Source organism: Odocoileus virginianus, chromosome 9, assembly GCF_023699985.2.
Source record: "Odocoileus virginianus isolate 20LAN1187 ecotype Illinois chromosome 9, Ovbor_1.2, whole genome shotgun sequence".
Lineage (NCBI taxonomy): Eukaryota > Metazoa > Chordata > Mammalia > Artiodactyla > Cervidae > Odocoileus > Odocoileus virginianus.
This window is the reverse complement of record NC_069682.1, coordinates 27,689,928-27,711,867: the sequence shown is the minus strand read 5'-3', so window position 1 is coordinate 27,711,867 and position 21,940 is coordinate 27,689,928. Positions and strand designations below refer to the sequence as shown.

Here is a 21,940-nt window from a genome sequence, read left to right as displayed (position 1 = left end):
TCCCCAGGCTAGAAAACTTTAAGGAAACTTTGACAAATTCTTCACCCCTTGAATACATTGATTTTTCATACTTCTTTGCCATTTCTTCTGCTTTAAGTTTTCTTGTTGTCCTCTTCTTGGCCTGGAAAATTCTTACAGATGCTTCAGGATTCAACTCAGATGTTACCACTTACATGCACCTCCATAACACAGTAAGCAGATGCCCTTAACACCACTGTAAGATGTGTGTGTTCATCTAAACAAAGAGCACAAGTTTTCTCATCTGTCTCCTTTGATAAGCTCTTAGCCTTCATAAGGGTTTCCCTCGTAGCTCAGTGGGTAAAGAATCTGCCTGCAATGCAGGAGACCCGGGTTCGATCCCTGGGTCAAGAAGATCCCTGGGAGAAGGGAATGTCTACCCACTCCAGTATTCTTGCCTGGAGAATCCCATGGATAGAGGAGCCTGGTGGACTACAGCCCATGGGGTCACAAAGAGTCAGACATGACTGAGCTACTAACACTAGCCTTTGTAAAGCCGGTACTGTGTTCTGTTCTTCATTATTTCCCCAGTCTTAAGCATGCTGCTTGTATTTATTTATAGGAGAGGGGGATGATATCAAATGTGCATCAAAAGTTAACATTGAATATAAAGTTTTATAAATGCATTGAATATATATACAAAGGCTCTATTACCTAATCTAATGGTATTTTATAATGAATAGGACTATCATGATGATTTGATGTGAACTCCTAACAGTAAATATATGCTAGGCTTTTTTTTTTTTTTCCATTTATTTTTATTAGTTGGAGGCTAATTACTTTACAATATTGTAGTGCTTTTTGCCATACATTGACATGAATCAGCCATGGAGTTACATGTATTCCCCATCCCGATCCCCCCTCCCACCTCCCTCTCCACCCGATTCCTCTGGGTCTTCCCAGTGCACCAGGCCCAAGCACTTGTCTCATGCATCCCACCAGGGCTGGTGATCTGTTTCACTATAGATAATATACATGCTGGTCTCTCGAAACATCCCACCTTCGCCTTCTCCCCCAGAGTCCAAAAGTCTGTTCTGTACATCTGTGTCTCTTTTTCTGCCTTGTATATAGGGTTATCATTACCATCTTTCTAAATTCCATATATATGTGTTAGTATGCTGTAATCTTCTTTATCTTTCTGGCTTACTTCACTCTGTATAATGGGCTCCAGTTTCATCCATCTCATTAGAACTGATTCAAATGAATTCTTTTTAACAGCTGAGTAATATTCCATGGTATATATGTACCACAGCTTCCTTATCCATTCATCTGCTGATGGGCATCTAGGTTGCTTCCATGTCCCGGCTATGATAAACAGTGCTGCAATGAACATTGGGGTGCACGTGTCTCTTTCAGATCTGGTTTCCTCAGTGTGTATGCCCAGAAGTGGGATTGCTGGGTCATATGGCAGTTCTATTTCCAGTTTTTTAAGGAATCTCCACACTGTTCTCCATAGTGGCTGTACTAGTTTGCATTCCCACCAACAGTGTAAGAGGGTTCCCTTTTCTCCACACCCTCTCCAGCATTTATTGCTTGTAGACTTTTGGATAGCAGCCATCCTGACTGGCGTGTAATGGTACCTTATTGTGGTTTTGATTTGCATTTCTCTGATAATGAGTGATGTTGAGCATCTTTTCATGTGTTTGTTAGCCATCTGTATGTCTTCTTTGGAGAAATGTCTGTTTAGTTCTTTGGCCCATTTTTTGATTGGGTCATTTATTTTTCTGGAATTGAGCTGGAGGTGTTGCTTATATATTTTTGAGATTAATCCTTTGTCTGTTGTTTCATTTGCTATTATTTTCTCCCAATCTGAGGGCTGTCTTTTCACCTTGCTTATAGTTTCCTTTGTTGTGCCAAAGCTTTTAAGTTTCATTAGGTCCCATCTGTTTATTTTTGCTTTTATTTCCAATATTCTGGGAGGTGGGTCATAGAGGATCCTGCTGTGATTCATGTCGGAGAGTGTTTTGCCTATGTTCTCCTCTAGGAGTTTCATAGTTTCTGTTCTTACATTTAGATCTTTAATCCATTTTGAGTTTATTTTTGTGTATGGTGTTAGAAAGTGTTCTAGTTTCATTCTTTTACAAGTGGTTGACCAGTTTTCCCAGCACCACTTGTTAAAGAGGTTGTCTTTTTTCCATTGTATATCCTTGCCTCCTTTGTCAAAGATAAGGTGTCCATAGGTTCGTGGATTTATCTCTGGGCTTTCTATTCTGTTTCATTGATCTATATTTCTGTCTTTGTGCCAGTACCTTACTGTCTTGATGACTGTGGCTTTGTAGTATAGTCTGAAGTCAGTCAGGTTGATTCCTCCAGTCCCATTCTTCTTTCTCAGGATTACTTTGGCTATTCGAGGTTTTTTGTATTTCCATAGAAATTGTGAAATTATTTTTTCTAGTTCTGTGAAAAATACCGTTGGTAGCTTGATAGGGATTGCATTGAATCTATAGATTGCTTTGGGTAGTATAGCCATTTTGACAATATTGATTCTTCCAATCCATGAACACGGTATATTTCTCCATCTGTTTGTGTCCTCTTTGATTTCTTTCATCAGTGTTTTATAGTTTTCTATGTATAGGTCTTTTGTTTCTTTAGGTAGATATACTCCTAAGTATTTTATTCTTTTTGTTGCAATGGTGAATGGTATTGTTTCCTCAATTTCTCTTTCTGTTTTCTCATTGTTAGTGTATAGGAATGCAAGGGATTTCTGTGTGTTAATTTTATATCCTGCAACTTTACTATATTCATTGATTAGCTCTAGTAATTTTCTGGTAGAGTCTTTAGGGTTTTCTACGTAGAGGATCATGTCATCTGCAAACAGCGAGAGTGTCACTTCTTCTTTTCCTATCTGGATTCCTTTGACTTCTTTTTCTGCTCTGATTGCTGTGGCCAAAACTTCCAAAACTATGTTGAATAGTAGTGGTGAGAGTGGACACCCTTGTCTTGTTCCTGATTTCAGGGGAAATGCTTTCAATTTTTCACCATTGAGGGTAATGCTTGCTGTGGGTTTGTCATATATAGCTTTTATTATGTTGAGGTATGTTCCTTCTATTCCTGCTTTCTGGAGAGTTTTAATCATAAATGGATGTTGAATTTTGTCAAAGGCTTTCTCTGCATCTATTGAGATAATATGGTTTTTATCTTTCAATTTGTTAATGTGTATGACATTGATTGATTTGCGGATATTAAAGAATCCTTACATTCCTGGGATAAAGCCCACTTGGTCATGATGTATGATCTTTTTAATATGTTGTTGGATTCTGTTTGCTAGAATTTTGTTAAGGATTTTTGCATCTATGTTCATCAGTGATATTGGCCTGTAGTTTTCTTTTTTTGTGGCATCTTTGGTTTTGGAATTAGGGGGATGGTGGCTTCATAGAATGAGTTTGGAAGTTTACCTTCTTCTGCAATTTTCTGGAAGAGTTTGAGTAAGATAGGTGTTAGCTCTTCTCTAAATTTTTGGTAGAATTCAGCTGTGAAGCCATCTGGTCCTGGGCTTTTGTTTGCTGGAAGATTTCTGATTACAGTTTCGATTTCCTTGCTTGTGATGGCTCTGTTAAGATCTTCTATTTCTTCCTGGTTCAGTTTTGGAAAGTTATACTTTTCTAAGAACTTGTCCATTTCTTCCAAGTTATCCATTTTATTGGCATAGAGCTGCTGGTAGTAGTCTCTTATGATCCTTTGTATTTCAGTGTTGTCTGTTGTGATTTCTCCATTTTCATTTCTAATTTTGTTAATTTGGTTCTTCTCCCTTTGTTTCTTAATGAGTCTTGCTAATGGTTTGTCAATTTTATTTTTTCAAAACAACAGCTTTTAGCTTTGTTGATTTTTGCTATGGTCTCTTTGGTTTCTTTTGCATTTATTTATGCCCTAATTTTTAAGATTCCTTTCCTTCTACTAACCCTGGGGTTCTTCATTTCTTCCTTCTCTAATTGCTTTAGGTGTAGAGTTAGGTTATTTATTTGATTTTCTTCTTGTTTCTTGAGGTAAGCCTGTAATGCTATGAACCTTCCCCTTAGCACTGCTTTTACAGTGTCCCATAGGTTTTGGGTTGTTGTGTTTTCATTTTCATTCATTTCTATGCATATTTTGCTTTCTTTTTTGATTTGTTCGTTATTCAGAAGTGTGTTATTTAGCCTCCATATGTTTGAATTTTTAACAATTTTTTTCCTGTAATTGAGATCTAATCTTACTGCACTGTGGTCAGAAAAGATGACTGGAATGATTTCAGTTTTTTTGAATTTACCAAGGCTAGATTTATGGCCCAGGATGTGATCTATTCTGGAGAAGGTTCCGTGTGCACTTGAGAAAAAGGTGAAGTTGATTGTTTTGGGGTGAAATGTCCTATAGATATCAGTTAGGTCTAGCTGGTCCATTGTGTCATTTAAGGTTTGTGTTTCCTTGTTAATTTTCTGTTTAGTTGATCTATCCATAGGTGTAAGTGGGGTATTAAAGTCTCCCACTATTACTGTTATTGTTAATTTCCTCTTTCATACTCGTTAGCGTTTGCCTTACATATTGCGGTACTCCTATGTTGGGTGCATGTATATTTATAATTGTTATATCTTCTTCTTGGATTGATCCTTTGATCATTGTATAGTGTCCTTTGTCTCTTTTCACATCCTGTATTTGTAAGTCTATTTTATCTGGTATGAGTATTGCAACTCCTGCTTTCTTTTGTTCTCTGTTTGCGTGAAATATTTTTTTCCAGCCCTTCACTTTCAGTCTGTGTGTGTCCCTTGTTTTGAGGTGGGTCTCTTGTAGGCAGCATATATAGGGGTCTTGTTTTTGTATCCATTCAGCCAGTCTTTGTCTTTTGGTTGGGGCATTCAGCCCATTTACATTTAAGGTAATTATTGATAGGTGTGGTCCCGTTGCCATTTACTTTGTTGTTTTGGGTTCACCTTTATACAACCTTTCTGCATTTCCTGTCTAGAGAAGATCCTTTAGCATTTGTTGAAGAGCTGGTTTGGTGGTGCTGAATTCTCTCATCTTTTGCTTGTCTGTAAAGCTTTTGAATTCTCCTTCATATCTGAATGAGATCCTTGCTGGGTACAGTAATCTAGGTTGTAGGTTATTCTCTTTCATTACTTTAAGTATGTCCTGCCATTCCCTTCTGGCCTGGAGGGTTTCTATTGATAGATCAGCTGTTATCCTTATGGGAATCCCTTTGTGTGTTATTTGTTGTTTCTCCCTTGCTGCTTTTAATATTTGTTCTTTGTGTTTGATCTTTGTTAATTTGATTAATATGTGTCTTGGGTTGTTTCGCCTTGGGTTTATCCTATTTGGGACTCTCTGGGTTTCTTGGACTTGGGTGGCTATTTTAGGGAAGTTTTCAGCTATTATCTCCTCGAGTATTTTCTCATGGCCTTTCTGTCTTCTTCTTCTGGGACTCCTATGATTCGAATGTTGGGGCATTTCACATTGTCCCAGAGATCCCTGAGGTTGTCCTCATTTCTTTTGATTCTTTTTTCTTTCTTCCTCTCTGCTTCATTTATTTCCACCATTTTATCTTCTACCTCACTTATCCTATCTTCTGTCTCCATTATTCTACTCTTGGTTCCCTCCAGAGTGTTTTTTATTTCATTTATTGCATTATTCATTTTTAATTGACTCTTTTTTATTTCTTCTAGGTCCTTATTAAACATTTCTTGCATCTTCTCAGTCTTTGTCTCCAGGCTATTTATCTGTAACTCCATTTTGTTTTCAAGATTTTAGATCATTTTTATTATCATTATTCTAAATTCTTTTTTCAGGCAGATTCCCTATCTCCTCCTCTTTTGTTTGACTTGGTGGACATTTTTCATGTTCCTTTACTTGTTGGGTGTTTCTCTGCCTTTTCATCTTGTTTAGATTGCTGTGTCTGGAGTGGGCTTTCTGTATTCTGGAGGTCTGTGGTTCCTTTTTATTGTGGAGGTTTTACCCAGTGGGTGGGGTTGGACGATTGGCTTGTCAAGGTTTCCTGCTTAGGGAAGCTTGTGTCGGTGTTCTGGTGCGTGGAGCTGGATTTCTTCTCTCTGGAGTGCAATGGAGTGCCCAGTAATGAGTTTTGAGATGGATCTCTGTGTTAGGTGTGACTTTGGCCAGCCTGTATGTTGACGTTCAGGGCTATGTTCCTGTGTTGCTGGAGAATTTGCGTGGTATGTCTTGCTCTGAAACTTACTGGCTCTTGGGTGGTGGTTGGTTTCAGTGTAGGTATGGAGGCTTTTGACCGGTCTCATTACTTAATGTTCCATGTAGTCAGGAGTTTTCTGGTGTTCTCAAGGTTTGGGCTTAAATCTCCTGCCTCTGGATTTCAGTTTTATTCTTCCAGTAGTCTCAAGACTTCTCCAACTATACAGCACTGATAATAAAACTTCTAGGTTAATGGTGAAAAGATTCTCCCCCGTGAGGGACACCCAGAGAGGTTCACAGAGTTACATGAAGAAGAGGAGAGGGAGGAGGGAGATAGAGATGAGCAGGAGGAGAAAAAGGGGGACTCAAGAGGAGAGAGACAGATCTACGCAGTTGTCTGATCCCACAGTGTTCTCCTTAGCCCAGACACCCACAAAGATTCACAGAATTGGATTGGGAAGAGAAGGGGAAAGGAGGCAATAGAGGTGTTCTGAGGTAGAAAACGGAGAGTCAAGATTGGGAGACAGTAATCAACACACTCCTGAATAAAAATGGGAACTGAATATTGGATTCTTAAATGTCCAAAATTTATATCACATACTGAAAAACAAAGATTAAAAATCTAGACTAGAGGTTAGACTCTTAAAAATACAATATTAAAAACAAAAACAAAAAATTTTAGAAATATATATGAAGTTTGGTTTAAAAAATAGGGCTTCTCTTTTTTTTTTTCAAGGTTATAGTGAAATGAAAATGAAAATTAAGTAGTAGAGGAGTAATAGAGGACTTTAAAAGGAAATAAGAGAAAAAAAAGAAAAAAATTTTCCTAATTAAAAAAATCGTAAAAACCTATGAAAATGAAAGTTAAGGAGTAATGGGGGAGTAATAGGGAATTTTAAAAGAAAATAAAAGAGAAAAAAGAAAAAAAATTTTTTTTAATTACAAAAAAAAAAAAGTAAAAATATATGTAGGAATTTCTCTGGAGCTGTTGCGGCCAGTGTCGGTTCGGTTCAGTTTCAGATAGCTCCTCGTTCCAGCTTACACTTCTTGATATCTACAGGCCCCTTCCTTTGTAGTTGGTGTTATCTACGGGGATTTTAATCTGTTGCACCGGTCCCTTCTGAAGCGGTTCCCTTTGTTTATTTGGCTTCTGTTTGCGGGTCTCTTCAGTGTCTAATTTCCGCCCTGACACAGGCGGGCGGAGGTGGACTCTTATTCAGGTTGCTAGTTCCGTCGCACTGCGGCGAGGGGCTGGCGCTGCTTTCCCCGTCTACGCTGCTCAGGCTCCCGGCTGGTCTATATGGAGCGTGCCCTGCGCTGCACGCGGTTCCAGCCCTCGGATGTTCCACAAAAGCGCAGACTCGGCTGTGCCTGCGTTTTGTGCCTTCCCCACCCAAGTGGTTCAGGCAGCCAGGAGCTTGACGGGCGCACTCTCCCCGGTGCAGTGCGCCTTCTCCCCTCCGCTGCCCCAGCCTCTGTTTCCGCCCACGCCAGTCGAGTGCATGCGCCTTCTCCCCTCCGCGTCCCCAGCCCCAGTCCCCGCCCGCACCAGTCAAGTGCGTGCGCCCTGTGTCTAGCCGCAACCCCATCCGTGGATGTTGACTATCCAGAATCTCACGACGTCTTTGGTTAGAAACTGGAGGCCTGTTTGCATTGCGGTAGGGGATGCAGTCCTTGGGGCCGAGCCTGCCCCTTTCCCCTTGGCCCAGCGGGGCTGGGTGGTCCGCAGCCTGCTAGCTCTTCTCTGGACTTGTTCAGACCCTTTGTTCTGTGAACTGCCGGCAGTGTGTTTGGGCCGGTTAATTTTCTCTCTCTCTCTTGCTATCCCACAGTTTAAGTTGGTAACTCACAAAAGCTCCCTCCAGTTGTCCTCAGGGCACTCAGGCCCGGTCCTTACCCTAAGCAGTGCCGCCCGCTCCTCTCTGTTCTGCCCCCACTTACTAGTGGCTGGATGCGGGCGTCTGGGGGTACTTTTCTACTGGGAGTTGCTTTTAGGCACGTAATCTGTGGGTTTTATTTATTGTTCCCCTCCCAGTTAGGTTGCCCTCCGAGATTCAAAAACTTCCCCCAGACCCACCACTGCGAGGGTTTCCTGGTGTTTGGAAACTTCCTCTATTAAGACTCCCTTCCCTGGACGGATCTCCGTCCCTACCTCTTTTGTCTCTCTTTTTATCTTTTATATTTTGTCCTACCTCCTTTCGAAGACAATGGGCTGCTTTTCTGGGCGCCTGATGACCTCAGCTAGCGATCAGAAGTTGTTTTGTGAAGTTTGCTCTGCGTTCTTCTTTTGATGAATTTGTAGGGGAGAAAGTGGTCTCCCCGTCCTATTCCTCCACCATCTTGGCTCCTCCTATGCTAGGCTTTTAAATACAATTTTGGGTAAAAGTTTTGGTGTAGAATATATATGTGTGTGTGTACATATGTATTTATATTGAAGTGCTTTTCAGATCTGTATGCTAATACATTGCTAATTGTTTTGTTGCAGAACTTCTTGGTATACATGAACAAGCTGCTGTAGGATTCTTAACACTCATGGAAGCTTTAAGATACTGTAAGGTAAGTTGGTTTTTAAGGTAGTTTGAATGGTTTCTATTCACTTGTCCACTGTAATAGAGAGCATTTTTCTCCTATGACAGCATATTTTAGTGTACTACTGATAGTGTATACTCTCAATTCCTTTTTCATCACCCTTTCTGAACTGACAGGCTTATCAAGGATAGAGTTAAGCTGGCTGATCATGCTGAGTTTCCTATTTTTTTAGGCTCATTCCTTTTGAGGGTCAGAGGCAGAACCCACTTTGAAATAATTTATGAAAACAGATATTCATTATTGAATATAAATAAAGTTTTTGATAAACTGAGGGGAAAGAATGTCCTATTTGATCTTCCATACTAACAGTATGTTTCACCAAAACAACTGGTAATATTTTGTCAGGCATAGTAAAACAATTTGCTAAATGCCTGAAATTCTAACTTTTGTCTATTTCATCTAAAAAATGATTTCACACTAAAAGAAGAAAAACCCAAGCATTTCATAGCATTAAACTCTTAACACATGCTCAGATTAGGAGCTACCATGAAGCTCTCATTTTTTGATACATATCTCATCACTTTCCTGCATAATCTGAAATTATTATGGATATTCCAAATAGTTTTAAATGGAGTTTAAATCATTAATGATTTGCATTTAATAAGATGTTCTGATTTTGGATAAAGAAGTAGATTCCTATTCTTTTCCATTTTAGAATGGCGGTTCCATAGCAGTGGTTCTAATGGTGGTGATTATTTTTAGTAACAGTAACAGTTCTTTCCTTCCTGCCTGCCTTACTTCCTCTTTTTCCTCATCCTCTCTTCCCTCCCTCCTCTCCTTCCTCTATTTCCTTTTCTTTTTTATTAGACAACATTCCTCTTTTGTGACAACACTTGCACAGGGATGTTATGGACATGATGATCAAATGGTTTCATCCTGCCTTTATTCATTAATAGTAATTGTACTGTCAAACAGTAGCAACTCGTACATTTTTAGTGACTTTAGTTACACAAACGAAAGTTATTTGGAGGCATTCTAGTGACCACAGAATCAAGCCGTGTCTCCTCCCTAGCACACCCACAAACAACCATTCATATTCCAAAAAGTGTGACTGTGTATGCACATAAAAAAATGGTGACTTGATAGAGATAATGGATGTTAAATAGTTTGATTGTGGTGATCTTTTTATAGTATATACATGTATCAAAACATCAAGTTTTCCACCTTAAATATGTTTAGTTTTTGTATGTCAAAGATGTTTCAGTGAAGCTGTTTTCTGAAAAGTGTGCGGTGTGTGTTTTGCAGGAGGATAGAGTGTGAAGGTGATATGTTCTGAAATCTTCACCCTGTGGCCTTAACGCCCTGATGGTCTGGATTCTCTGTCCTCCAGCCACACTGTCTTCTGTCAGTTCTTCATACGTGCCAAGCCCTTACCTTCCCTGGGTTGGGAAGATTCTCTGGAGAAGGAAATGGCAACCCACTCCAGTTTTCTTGACCAGGAGATCCCATGGACAGAGGGACCTAGGTGGGCTCGTCCATGGGATTGCAAAGAGTCAGACATGACTTAGCAACTAAACAACGGACAACAAGCCCTAACCTGATGAACCTTTATACTTCTTTCATTTCTGCCTGGAATACTCCAGCTCTTGAATGGATCACTCCTCTCCCCTTCAGGCCCTACGTCAGATGATACCTCAAAGGCCTTTTCCAGGACCATTTCCCACTGACTCTTTTTCACATTATTTTGTAGGAATAATCACTTTGTAATGACCTTTTTTTGTTGGCTTAGTTATCTTTTTTTTTTAATCATCAATATTTCTGTTATCCTTAATGGAATATTAACTCTATGAAAGCAGTCACATTGGCTTTCTGGGTACATATTAGATGCTCAGTAAACATTTGGTGAATGAATGAGCAGTTTCACCAGAATGGTGAGCTCTTCTAAATGCGTGCATTTGCTTTTCTTTAACTGTTAGGTAGAACAGAGGAATGTCTGTCTTCTGCCTAAGTTCATAGTGGGAAGTCATTAGCTGCTGTATATTCTCCTGTTACCCTAGTATTAGTGCTCTAGCACTACCCTAGTGTTACCAGTCTGGTGCTCTAGCAGTAACTGTGGGTTTTCTAGGGTTTAAAGTTATTTCTTATGGTATGATACAGCACACAGATGCTCAGATAGATGAAAGGCAGAACACTTTTGTTATTTACAGCTCTAAACAAGAGAAAGCTCTGAGACAGGGCCAAGGAGAGAAGGAGGCCCATGGACAAGGCGCCAGTAGGCTGCAGCCCCAAGGAGCAGCTTCCTTATGGGGACTGGGATAGAGTTGGCTGGGGTACATGCAACCCATGCCTGGCCCTGCTGTGGGCTAGCCGGCTTGAATAGATTCAGTGGGCTCTGGCGCTCAGGAGTCGTTCCCTTGTTGTCTGGTACCGGGCTGCAGGGCGATTAGGGCCATGCATGGTGGCCTAGAATGTGGGAGACATGTCAGGGAGTTTTGGACTTCATCAGCTGCCTTTTTTAAAGGAAGCTGATCAGCCCCTAGTGAGGACCTCAAAACTAAGTGAAGACAAGCATTTAAAAAAGAAGAAAAATAAAACTCCTACACTGTGATGCTCATCTGTATATAATTATAGCTACCCTTCTGAAAATATATATATACTTGGAATTATATACTTTTCATCAAACATTTAGAGAAACATCAGTAAGGAAATAATTGTGGTGGTATGGATTTTGGAGTCTGAACATTTTCCTTTTTGATAGTGTAGGAAATTGCCCTTTACAGTTAAACTGATCAATTTCATATTATTTTTATCATATGCATTTATTAAGACAAAGGAAACAGTCTCTCTCATGGGCTCTCTGGCTCTCTCTCTCTGTCCCCATCTCCAGCGTGCATGTGTCTATGAGAGTGTACTGAGATGAAAGGTTGACTGAGTGCTTTGGGGTGTGCACTTTAAAAAAAAAAGATATTTAAAAAAAAAAAAGATATAGAACTCCTATGCCATAAAATCCACCATTTTAAAGTATATAATTCAGTGGGGTTTTTTTGCATATTCAGAAAGCTCTGCCATCATGACCACTGTCTAATTTTAATACATTTCCTCACTCCAAGAAGATTCTCTGCCCCCTTTAGCTGTCACATCCTCATTCCTTGCCAGACCCTAGCGCATTTTTGTCTCTGAAGCTTTGTCTCTTCTGGACAGTACATCCAAATGGAATCCTACAGTATGTGGCTTTTCATGTCTGGCTGCTGCTTTCACTTAGCATAATGTTTCCATTGTTCATTCCTGTGTATTAGTACTTAGTTTCTTTTTTATGACCAAGTAATATTCTTTTGTATGATTTATCAATTTATATCAATTTTGTTTTTCTCTTTAGTAGTTGATGGACATTTAGATTGTTTCTGATTTTTTACTTTTATGAATAATACTGCTATGAACATTATAATATTAACATAGTAATGTATAATACTACTGTGAACATTAATGTTTTGTGGACATGGTTCTATTTCTCTTGGGTGTGTACCCAGGAATGAAATTACTTGATCACATGGTATATGCATAATTATTGGAGGAACTGGGAAACTTTTCCAAAGTGGTTGCACTATTTATGGCTTTTTGATTTATTTTTATTATTACAAAACACTGTATGAGTTCACTCATTTACCCTTTGATCCCACTGTATATAATTTTGTCCACATTTTTTTTACTTCTACCTTAACTAAACACACACACACGCCTGCACAGATACATGCACACTTTTTCTAGAAGAGGAATTAAACGATGTCTAAACTTTGCATCACAAGAGGCAGCATGATTTGAGAGCAGCATGATGTGAGAGCATCATGATGTGAGGCAGCATGATGGAGAGCTGCCACATTATGTGTAAGAAAACATGAGTTTTAATTCTGACTCTACTAGTTAGCTGTTTGAAGTCAGACCAGGCACTGATCCTGTGTATTTTCCGGTTTCCTTATGTAGAATGGAAGGACTTGGCCGAAAACCTCTAAAATCCCTCAATTCTGAATCTCTGATAAGTTTTGTGTTCTCCTTTGTCCTTTTACTGTTATCTTCTCTGTAGTCCTCGGATCACCCTTCCTCCTCTACTGGTTGTTCATTGCGATTAGCACATCCGGCTCATGTCTCCATCACAGGTCAAAAGATAGTTTTACTCCCCACTGCCCTCCTAATGATCACAATACATTTCAAATGTGGTTGAAAACAGGACACCATAGTGAGGCTTTTGGCTGCTTAGTGATGAATAGTTGACCCTAACTGGCTGCTGCAAGTAGCCACTTGGAATTTCCCAGTTCCAGTGGGGGTGGGGGTAGGGGTGAAGGTCTGTGTGAGAAAAGAAAATTCAGCAAATGCTACTGGTAAGGTTACTTGTTTTTCAGAGTCCTTGTCCATCTAACAGTGTGTGTGACTGATGTGAACATGGTCAGATTTCACAAGTCAGTTTTTAACCTGTTGAATTTTAAGCTTGCTTTTTCTCTGTCACACAAAAATCATACCCTTAAATTTTTGGTGCTATTGTTTTTATAGGTTAAGTATGTAACCTTGAAGACAGGCTATAAGGTATAACTTTTTAATATATTTTAGAGAGAATTAATATTGTGTAACTTTGAACTTACTTCCTGCCATCAAGAATCAAGTGAAGGATTCTTTAATATTCCTAGATGGAAGTATGTATTTTGCTTTAGAGAAATTATTATATTGCTCTAGGTTCTTTGAAGACAGGATATTCTTAAGGCTTTTTCTCTTATTTATTCATGTATCTACTCGTTAATTTATGATTATTTCCCTGGTAAAGTAATTATCATCAGATTTATAGTTTTAGAGTTTGAGGTACCAAGCTGAAATTCTAGAAGTGGTCATTTTATCTAGGATCTTCAGTGAAACATGAAAATGATTCTTAGGGTTAAACTAATTTCTTTTTTGCTGTGGTAAATCTGTATTATTATTCTAGTGGAAAGATGCAGTATAAGCTTCACCCTGACAGTCTTTATAACACTCATTTTTACATTTAGCATTTGACCCTTATGGGTAAGGCTTTCTGGCACAATCCATTATTCCATTTAAATATGAATTAGGCACTTTAGTGATGCTTCAAGCATTTGTTGGTAAATATCTAACAGGCAATATAAAATTTTCATTTACTTATCTTACTACCTTTGTTCTAGGTTGGCTCTTACTTGAAATCTCCAAAATTCCCTATTTGGATTGTTGGCAGTGAAACTCACCTCACCGTATTTTTTGCCAAGGTACGCTTTGCAGGATCTCTTTGTTGTTGTTTTTAAGTTTTACATCAGGCAAACAAATAATATTACGTCCATATTTAGTTTGAATCTTTATACAGAGTTCGGTGGATTGTTTCAAAATCTAAAAAAGCGATACTAAAGGATTATACTGCTTGTACGATTGTCCTGCTCTAGTTTTGGAATCATTTCAGTCAAGTCTGTCATGATTTAGTTATAATTTCTTTATCTTTACCAACTTTACAAGTTTGACTTCTGATTTTTTTCAGAAATCACTGTGTTATGGTGAAAATAACTGAAATTAAATGTTTTGAGTTACTATTTTCTAGAGGATAAAAATCTAATTTATGTGATATAAAATAGTTTTAGTTACAACATCTAGGAAAATATTTTGAAATTTATTAATAGTTCAGTGATTTAGAAGTCAGTTGCTCTTTTAGGATGGAATATTTCCACAGTTTTAGTGTATATAGTATAACAACATGGAACTAGGTTAAATACATTTGAATATGTTTAAAATTTTTGCCCCCAGAAAACTGTTGCTAAATCCCATACTTTATAATCTTTCTCTTCCCACAACTGAGTGGTTTAGAGTTTTGAATTCAGAAGCCTTTGTTAGCATCCCAGCCTTGCCACTTCCTAACATGGCTCAGCCTCTTCGCCCATGTCTTTAAAGTAGGGTTTAGTAATAGGGTCTTGTTCTTAGGATTGTTGTCAAGCTTAAATGTAAAACATTTAGCAGAACCTAGTACACGTTAAATGCCCAGTAAATCTTAGCTGTCATCATCATCATCATTGCCTTTTTCATTATTCTGGTATGCCTGCGTAGACTTGCTAGATGTTGGACTAAAGGGAGAAAATAAAGAATTCTATTTTTGATGTTTTTTGATCCTGTTGCACTTTGCTGGTTACTCAGCGTGCTCTTTCAGCTTGTACTTGTTAGTGTTCTTTATTTGTGTGTGTTGTAAGAAGTATGAATTATATAAATTATACTAAAGACTAAACTGACAGTGCTAGGTTTAGTGGATCTATTTCATTATTTATTACTGCATTTACTTTTATTGTACTGGCAAACATCCAGCAAGTGGGTTTAGTGGCAGATACAGGCTTAACCTTTCCTTACAGGGAAAGCTATAAATACAGTTAAAAAGTACAGATCTTTCTGATTTGTTGTATTTCATCTGACAGCTTTTGCTGTTCATTTCCCTCCTGAAGTAGAGAGGAAGAAGTTAAAAGCAAGTATAACCTGCAGAAACCAAACACCTAATTCCCTGACTGAAGATTTCATCATTTGACTTATTTTAGTGTCAAGTGCTATAAATTTCCAGAAAAGGAAATCAGTTCCAGTTCACATACAGAAATGTGCTTTCAAGCCAATTATTAATTATTTTTATCACAGCCCTTTTCTTTAACATTAGGAAAACTATTAAATTCTATGAAATATGAAAGGCAGATACAATGGTTTTTAATTTTAACTTTTTATTTTGTGTTGGAGTATATAGCTAATTAACAATGTTGTGATAGTTTCAGGTGTGCTGCAAAGGGACTCAGCCATACGTACACATGTATCCATTCTCCCCCCAAACTCCCCTCCCGTCCAGACTGCCGCATAACATTGAGCCGAGTTTCCCATACATACACATGTATCTATTCTCCCCCAAACTCCCCTCCCGTCCAGACTGCCGCATAACATTGAGCCGAGTTTCCCGTGGACCTACAGAGTCTCCTGTAGGACCAAGGTCCTATAGTAAGACCTTGAAGATAAAACTATTTTAAATCGTAAATTTTATGAGTGATATTTAAGAAATGACTTTGTTGTCAAAACAGTAGAAAAAATTTCATGGGAGATTAATACAAGGAACAGTGTCAGTTGAGCTATGTAACAGTGCAGACGTTCTGTTTTCAAGCACTGATATATTAGGTATGTTGAGGGCGCCATAGGAGTAAGTGATCCGCACCTCTCTGTGAAATACACGCTGTCCCCTACCTGTCCTGGTTTTCTTCATTGTCTCCAATGAAGTTCCCTTTGTTGTTTCCGAGATGCACAGTTGTTCCTCCTCACGCCTTTTGTTGCATGGCTCCTGGTCAGTAGTGAGCCTTATGTGGGGCAGGGACTCTCTCATTGATTTTCTTATCCATAGACCTCAGCCACATGCAGTGAAAAGTTGAATTGGAGCCATGAGGTACATATATAGAGAAAAAACAAAGACCCCTGCAACACCAGCTGTATGTAGGCCTCAAAACACAGTGTGCACTGGAAATCAGTCAATATTTTTAAATGTTTGTTTTTGGCTGCATTGGGTCTTCGTTGCTGCATGTTGGCTTTTTCTAGTTGGGATGAGTTGGGGTCACCCTTTATTGGGGTACGCCAGCTTCTCCTTGCAGTGGCTTCTCTTGTTGTGGAGCCCGAGCTCTAGAACACAGGCTTAATAGTTGAGGCGCATGGGCTTAGTTTCCCCACAGCATGTGGGGTCTTCCTGGATCAGGGATTCAACCCATGTCCCGTGCATTGGCAGGTGGATTCTTAACCACTGCACCACCAGGGAAGTCCAGTCAAGGTTTTTAAATCTGTCTTCATTTACATGCATCCTCAAAGCTACTGATAATCCTAATAGGAAAGTGCATGTAAATTTACAGTGATTATAGAAGTTTATGTTAAGATTTTAGGTTCTTTCTGCTGTTACAAATTATAAAATTTGTATATTTCAAATACCTTATCTCTCTTTTAGGGCTCTTAAATTTTGTGCTAATTGTTTTGACACTTAACCTTTGTGTAGTTTAGTTGCTCAGTCATGTCTGACTCTTTGCGACCTCATGGACTGCAGCACACCAGGCTTTCTTGTCCATCACAGTATAGGGAATTCATTAATTTCATGAATAAAGCCTTTGCACAAATTTTCCACATTTAGGTTCCAGTGACGTTTATATCTTCTAAAAATGTTTTTTCATGACTCACTCTGAAGCTTCTTAAGAGCATGGGTACTTCTTTTCCAGTGAATTTTAGAGCAGTTGGATTTGGATTGCTTGCACATGCTATCTTTAAAAAAAAGTTACATGTAAAGAATTTTTCCCTTTGAAATAAACTGTCACACAGTTGGAAGAACATGTAAAGGGTAAATGATATTAATAAAGTGCTCAGTCTCTCAGTCGTGTCCGACTCCTTGTGACCCCGCGGACTGTAGCCCGCCAGCTCCTCTGTCCATGGGGATGCTCCAGGCAAGAATGCTGGAGCGGGTTACCATGCCCTCTTCCAGGGGATCTTCCCAACCCAGGGATGGAACGAACCTAGGTCTCCTGCATTATGGGTAGATTCTTTACCATCTGAGCCACCAGGGAAGCCCAGTATTAATAATACTTGGTAATATTTACTGGGTCCAAATTTAAATTTTTCAAAATTCTATTCATGTAGTGTTTGCCATTTAGATAATACTGTAAACTTTGTTGGTTTTTGCATTAGAATAAGATCTATTATTTGGTCATACTTCCTTGGATATTTATATACTTGAGTAAGTGATTTTGGCTGTGAATTATATGTTATTGTTTTTGATTTGTTTTTGATGGGTTTACTCACTTGTGTGTTCCTGACCTGAAATAACACAATTTCCCCTCTCTCTTCCTCCCCCAGAGCTTAAAGTGAATATTGATACTTTTTTCTACAAAACTTGTGTGTTTGTCAGGAAAAGTATTTTGTGTATGCTGACTTCTTTGTACTGAGTATGATGAAATATTATTTAAAAAGCATGTTTTAAGGTCATAATTTTAAAGGCAGTCTGTAATTTGGCATTGTGTTGGGTTGGACAGAAAGTTTGTTAGGCTTTTCCATAAGCTATTACAGGAAACCCAAATGAATTTTTTGGCCAACCCAATAAAATGCCTTTGAAAAGCAATAGACTTTCTCATGTGACTTATACACTGGAGGTGATTATAGTTGCAGTTCGCTTCTTTTATGTATGTACCCATTTCTTACATATTTACAGGGTTTATTTACTATGTGCCTGGCATTATGCCAGGTGCTGTGAATACAGTGGTGAGGAAAAAATAGATTAGGTGCCTGTTATGGATGTGTGCATTCTCATGGAGGAGGCATTAATCAAAGAGTCACACTTAAAAAATTGGAGCTGTGATGGGTGCTGACAAAGCACAGGTCTCTAAAGGCGGATTAGAGGAAGATTAGGGATGTCTCCTTGAGGAGTTGATGTTGAAAATGAGCCCTGAGCCATCAGTAAAATTAAGCTACACGGAGAGGTAAAAAAGAGCACTCCCTACAAGGGAGATAGTTGGAGCAAGCAAATCACTGCAGAAGGAAGGACTGTGGTGCGAACAGCTGAAAGAGAAGAGGGGGAGCCCTGAGAACTGGAGGTGGGGGCAGGAGGAAGCCGCACAAGTAGACAGCGTGTGCAGCTCTCTTCTACGAGTAAGGGCAGCCACTGGAATTTAACAAGCGGTGTTGGGAGTAGTTTGAGGAGAGAGAGGAAGGAAGGGAACAGGACTAAAAGTACATTTTGAAAAAAACCACTCTGGCTAACTGTAGAAAGCAGACATTGAGGGGTGTCCTAGGGATTAGATAAACAAGACTCCTGTAGTCTTCCTGGTGAGCACAGCGTAGTTTGATCCAAGGTACCAACGATAGACATGGATAGAAGTACAGCTGACCTTTGAACAACATGGGTTTGACCTGATTTTACATATATTTTTTCATTAGTAAATACTACACAATTCCTGGTTGGGTGGATCTCCAGTCGGTTGAATCTGTGGATACAGAACCACAGATACGGAGGAACTATGAATACATAGGGCCAGTTATCAAGTTTCCTGTGAGTTTTTGACTGTGCTGAGGGTCCATGTCCCCATCCCCTGCATTGTTCAAGGATCAGCTGTATATAAATTTGAGAGATTTCTTCCTGAGTTGACAGAACTTGGTGATAGATTGAGATAGGTGAGGAGTGAGAAGTTTAATGAGATGTGTGTTTTTAATAATTAGACCAAAGACCCTCAAAAAACTCCACAGCTTTGCACTTGTCAAATGCACCTACTCATGATTAAGGCCATTTATTTTTCTTTGGCTACATTGACAAGGTCAAGATATTGCAGTGAGACGGCCCAGTCAAAATAACGCCACAGTGAGGTTTACAAGGCCTGCCCACACAGACAGTGCTTTTTAGTCTCTCACATATTAACAGACCGCCAAGGATCATGAGACATTTGAGAAATGTTAATGTGAAAAACAGAAATCAGAACAAATAAGGAAAAGGAGCTCAAAAGTTTAAAGACAGTGTAGGACAATGAAGGCATCAAAAGAAAATTTCAAAAAACCAAGAACCATAAGAAAATTTATGATGAACTCCATGAAACTATGGAAGCTGGGAGGAAAGGACGTTTGAAGGACAGAAGAGAAACCAAAAACTTCCTGAAAGAACTGAAAGACAGATTGGAGAATTCTCTGCCCTAGGTCATGGCAGTAGCTTCCTAACTGACGACCATGCTGTTGCCCTTCATGGAGCTTAGTAGCTTCTCAATTCAGCAGTGGAATGAGCCCATTAAATGGAGTCACTTCATGTCGTTGGCTCCCTTTTCACTAACAGTAAGAGCCAGTGTCCTTAGAGTGACCCCCTCGGCCCTTCCTCCGCTCATCAGACTCCCCATTGCCCTGAAGCATGTTTCTCGCTCCTCTCCCCTCCTGTCTTGCTTGGCCACAGTGGCTTTTCCTGTGCCTCCGAAGGGAGGCAAGCCCTCCACCCCTGCTCTTGCCTTTAGGATCTTGGAGCAGACATCTGTATCAAGGATTCCTCCCTACCTTCATGTCGTGCATGTCAGTCTGAGCGCAGGTTGGAAAAGAATCTCCAGCATTTCAGAAGGGAGTGATTTTATTATTCAGAACAAAGAGCAGGAATGTGAGGGCACTGTGAGCACAGCAGACTGACCACCTGGCAGACCAGGGAGAGCTGACTTAGAACTGTGGGCCAGCTCGAGAGAGCCGACCCCTTTCGTGGGTTACTAGTCAGTTTTTATAGCCTCAAGACAGAATTCTTGCTGAAAGGGTGGCATTAGGTGATTGGTTAGGGTGCTATCGGGTGAGTACTCGAGTGGGCATTTTTACCTAATACGGAGTCAGGGAACTGGCTGGTAAGGATGAGGGGACTCATGGCAGTGGTTGCTGTGGGGCTCAGTCAGTTCTGGCAGATGGCCTTGGTGGGGGACTCTGTGGCTATAGTACAAAGCTTCACACCTGTGACCTTGGTATGGAGCTCCATACTTCAAATCAGGATTCAAGTGTCAGTTTCTTAGTGAGGCCTTCCCTGGGACCCTTTATAAAAATCTCAGTCCTTCCTCCCTTTTCATTAACAGTCTCTCTCCCACTTATTTTCAAAATAGACATTTTTTAATTGAGGTAAAATTCATGTGACAAAATTAACCATTTTTAATGAACAGTTTAGTGGCATTTGGCACATTTCACAATATTCTGTAGCCATCACCTGTATCTAGTACTAAAACATATTCATCATCCTGAAGTAAAACCCCAGATCTGTTTAGCAGTTATTCCCTATTCTTCCTGCCTGGAATCCTGGCAACTACCTGTTTGCTTTCAGCCTCGATGAATTTACCTATACTGGATATTTCATGTAAATGAACCATACAACATATCACGTTTTGTCTGGAGTATAATGTTTTTGAGGCTTATCCTTATTTTAACGTGTCTCAGTGCTTCAGCCCGTTTTCTGAAAGAAATGATATTCCGTTGTGTGCATGTAACACAGTGTGTCCATTCATCAGTGGAGGTGTGGTTTGTTTCTACCTATGGTTGCTGTGAATTGTGCTGTAGTGAACATTGCTACACAAGGACCTGTTTGAGTCCCCTGTTCTCAATTCTTTTGGGAATTTGGTATTAATCTAGAACTGGAATTGCTGGGTCATATGGCAGTTTTATGTTTTAATTTTGGGGGAAATGCCAAGCTGTTTCCCAGCAACTATACTGTTTTATATTCCTACCAGCAGTAAACAAGAGTTCCCAGTTTTTCCACATCTTTGCCAACACTTGTTACTGTCCCATTATTAGTATTGCCATCCTAGTGGGTGTTAAGTGTTTGTTGTGGTTTGATTTGCATTTTCCTAATGACTGATGATGTTGATCATCTTTTTATATGCCCTTTGGCCATTTGTATATCTTCTTTGAAGAATTATCCATTCATGTCCCTTGCCTGATTTTGAATTGGGCTGTTTGTCTTTTTATTGAATTGTCAGATTTTTAATATATTCTGGTTACTAGGCACATAACATATATTTTACTTACTTGTTTTAGGTATTATCTCACTAGTAAGCTCAATGATGGCAGAATTTTTGTCCATTTTGTCTCTTACTGTTTCTAGCACCTAGAACAGTGCCAGGTTCAGTGATCGTGCTCTATAGATTTTTGTTAAACAGATAAATAGCAGAATACACTGAATATTTATTTCACATTGTGATGAAACCATGTTGGTACTTGATAAAGGGGGAAAATGGAGCTGAATATGCTAAGTTGTCTTTTATCATAAGAATTCAATAGATCCCTAAGCTTGAAATCAAGAAATAACTGTTAATGCTTGCAGTATCCTATAGGGAGACAAAAATAGAAGAACTTGCTTGTACTCTTTGGCCTTATTAACTTAAATACACATAAATACACAGATTCTTTCTCCAAATGAGTGAATAAAAAAACCTCTTTGAATAGTCATAAATAATCATTTAAAAGCCTGTCTTCATGGTTTGAGGATGGATAAGAAAATTGTTTCTATTCAGTGAAATAACTTCTTTTTCTTTTTGAAATGAATAGTATATTTTTAGGACTCAAGTAATTGCAGTTTTTTTTTTTAAAGAAGTATAAGTTTTTGATTTTAAATGTCAGTGCCAAGCTGTATGCTTAGTAAAATCACTTATTTGAGATATCCCATGGCCCCCAGATTTTCCGGTAGTCATGTATGAATATGAGAGCTGGATTATAAAGAAAGCTGAGTGCTGAACAGTTGATGCTTTTGAACTGTGGTGTTGGAGAA

General features: G+C 39.2%; 1 protein-coding gene across 2 annotated transcripts in view; it reads left to right on the top strand.

The window, feature by feature from the left end:
* Positions 1 to 21,940, top strand: part of MINDY3 (MINDY lysine 48 deubiquitinase 3) — an 86,861-nt gene that overhangs the window by 35,457 nt on the left and 29,464 nt on the right. For both annotated transcript variants that reach the window (XM_020881275.2, XM_020881276.2), the window contains exons 9-10: positions 8,615 to 8,685; positions 13,839 to 13,919. In XM_020881275.2, coding sequence (XP_020736934.1) covers positions 8,615 to 8,685; positions 13,839 to 13,919 — 152 coding nt within the window. The remainder of the gene's footprint in view (positions 1 to 8,614; positions 8,686 to 13,838; positions 13,920 to 21,940) is intronic.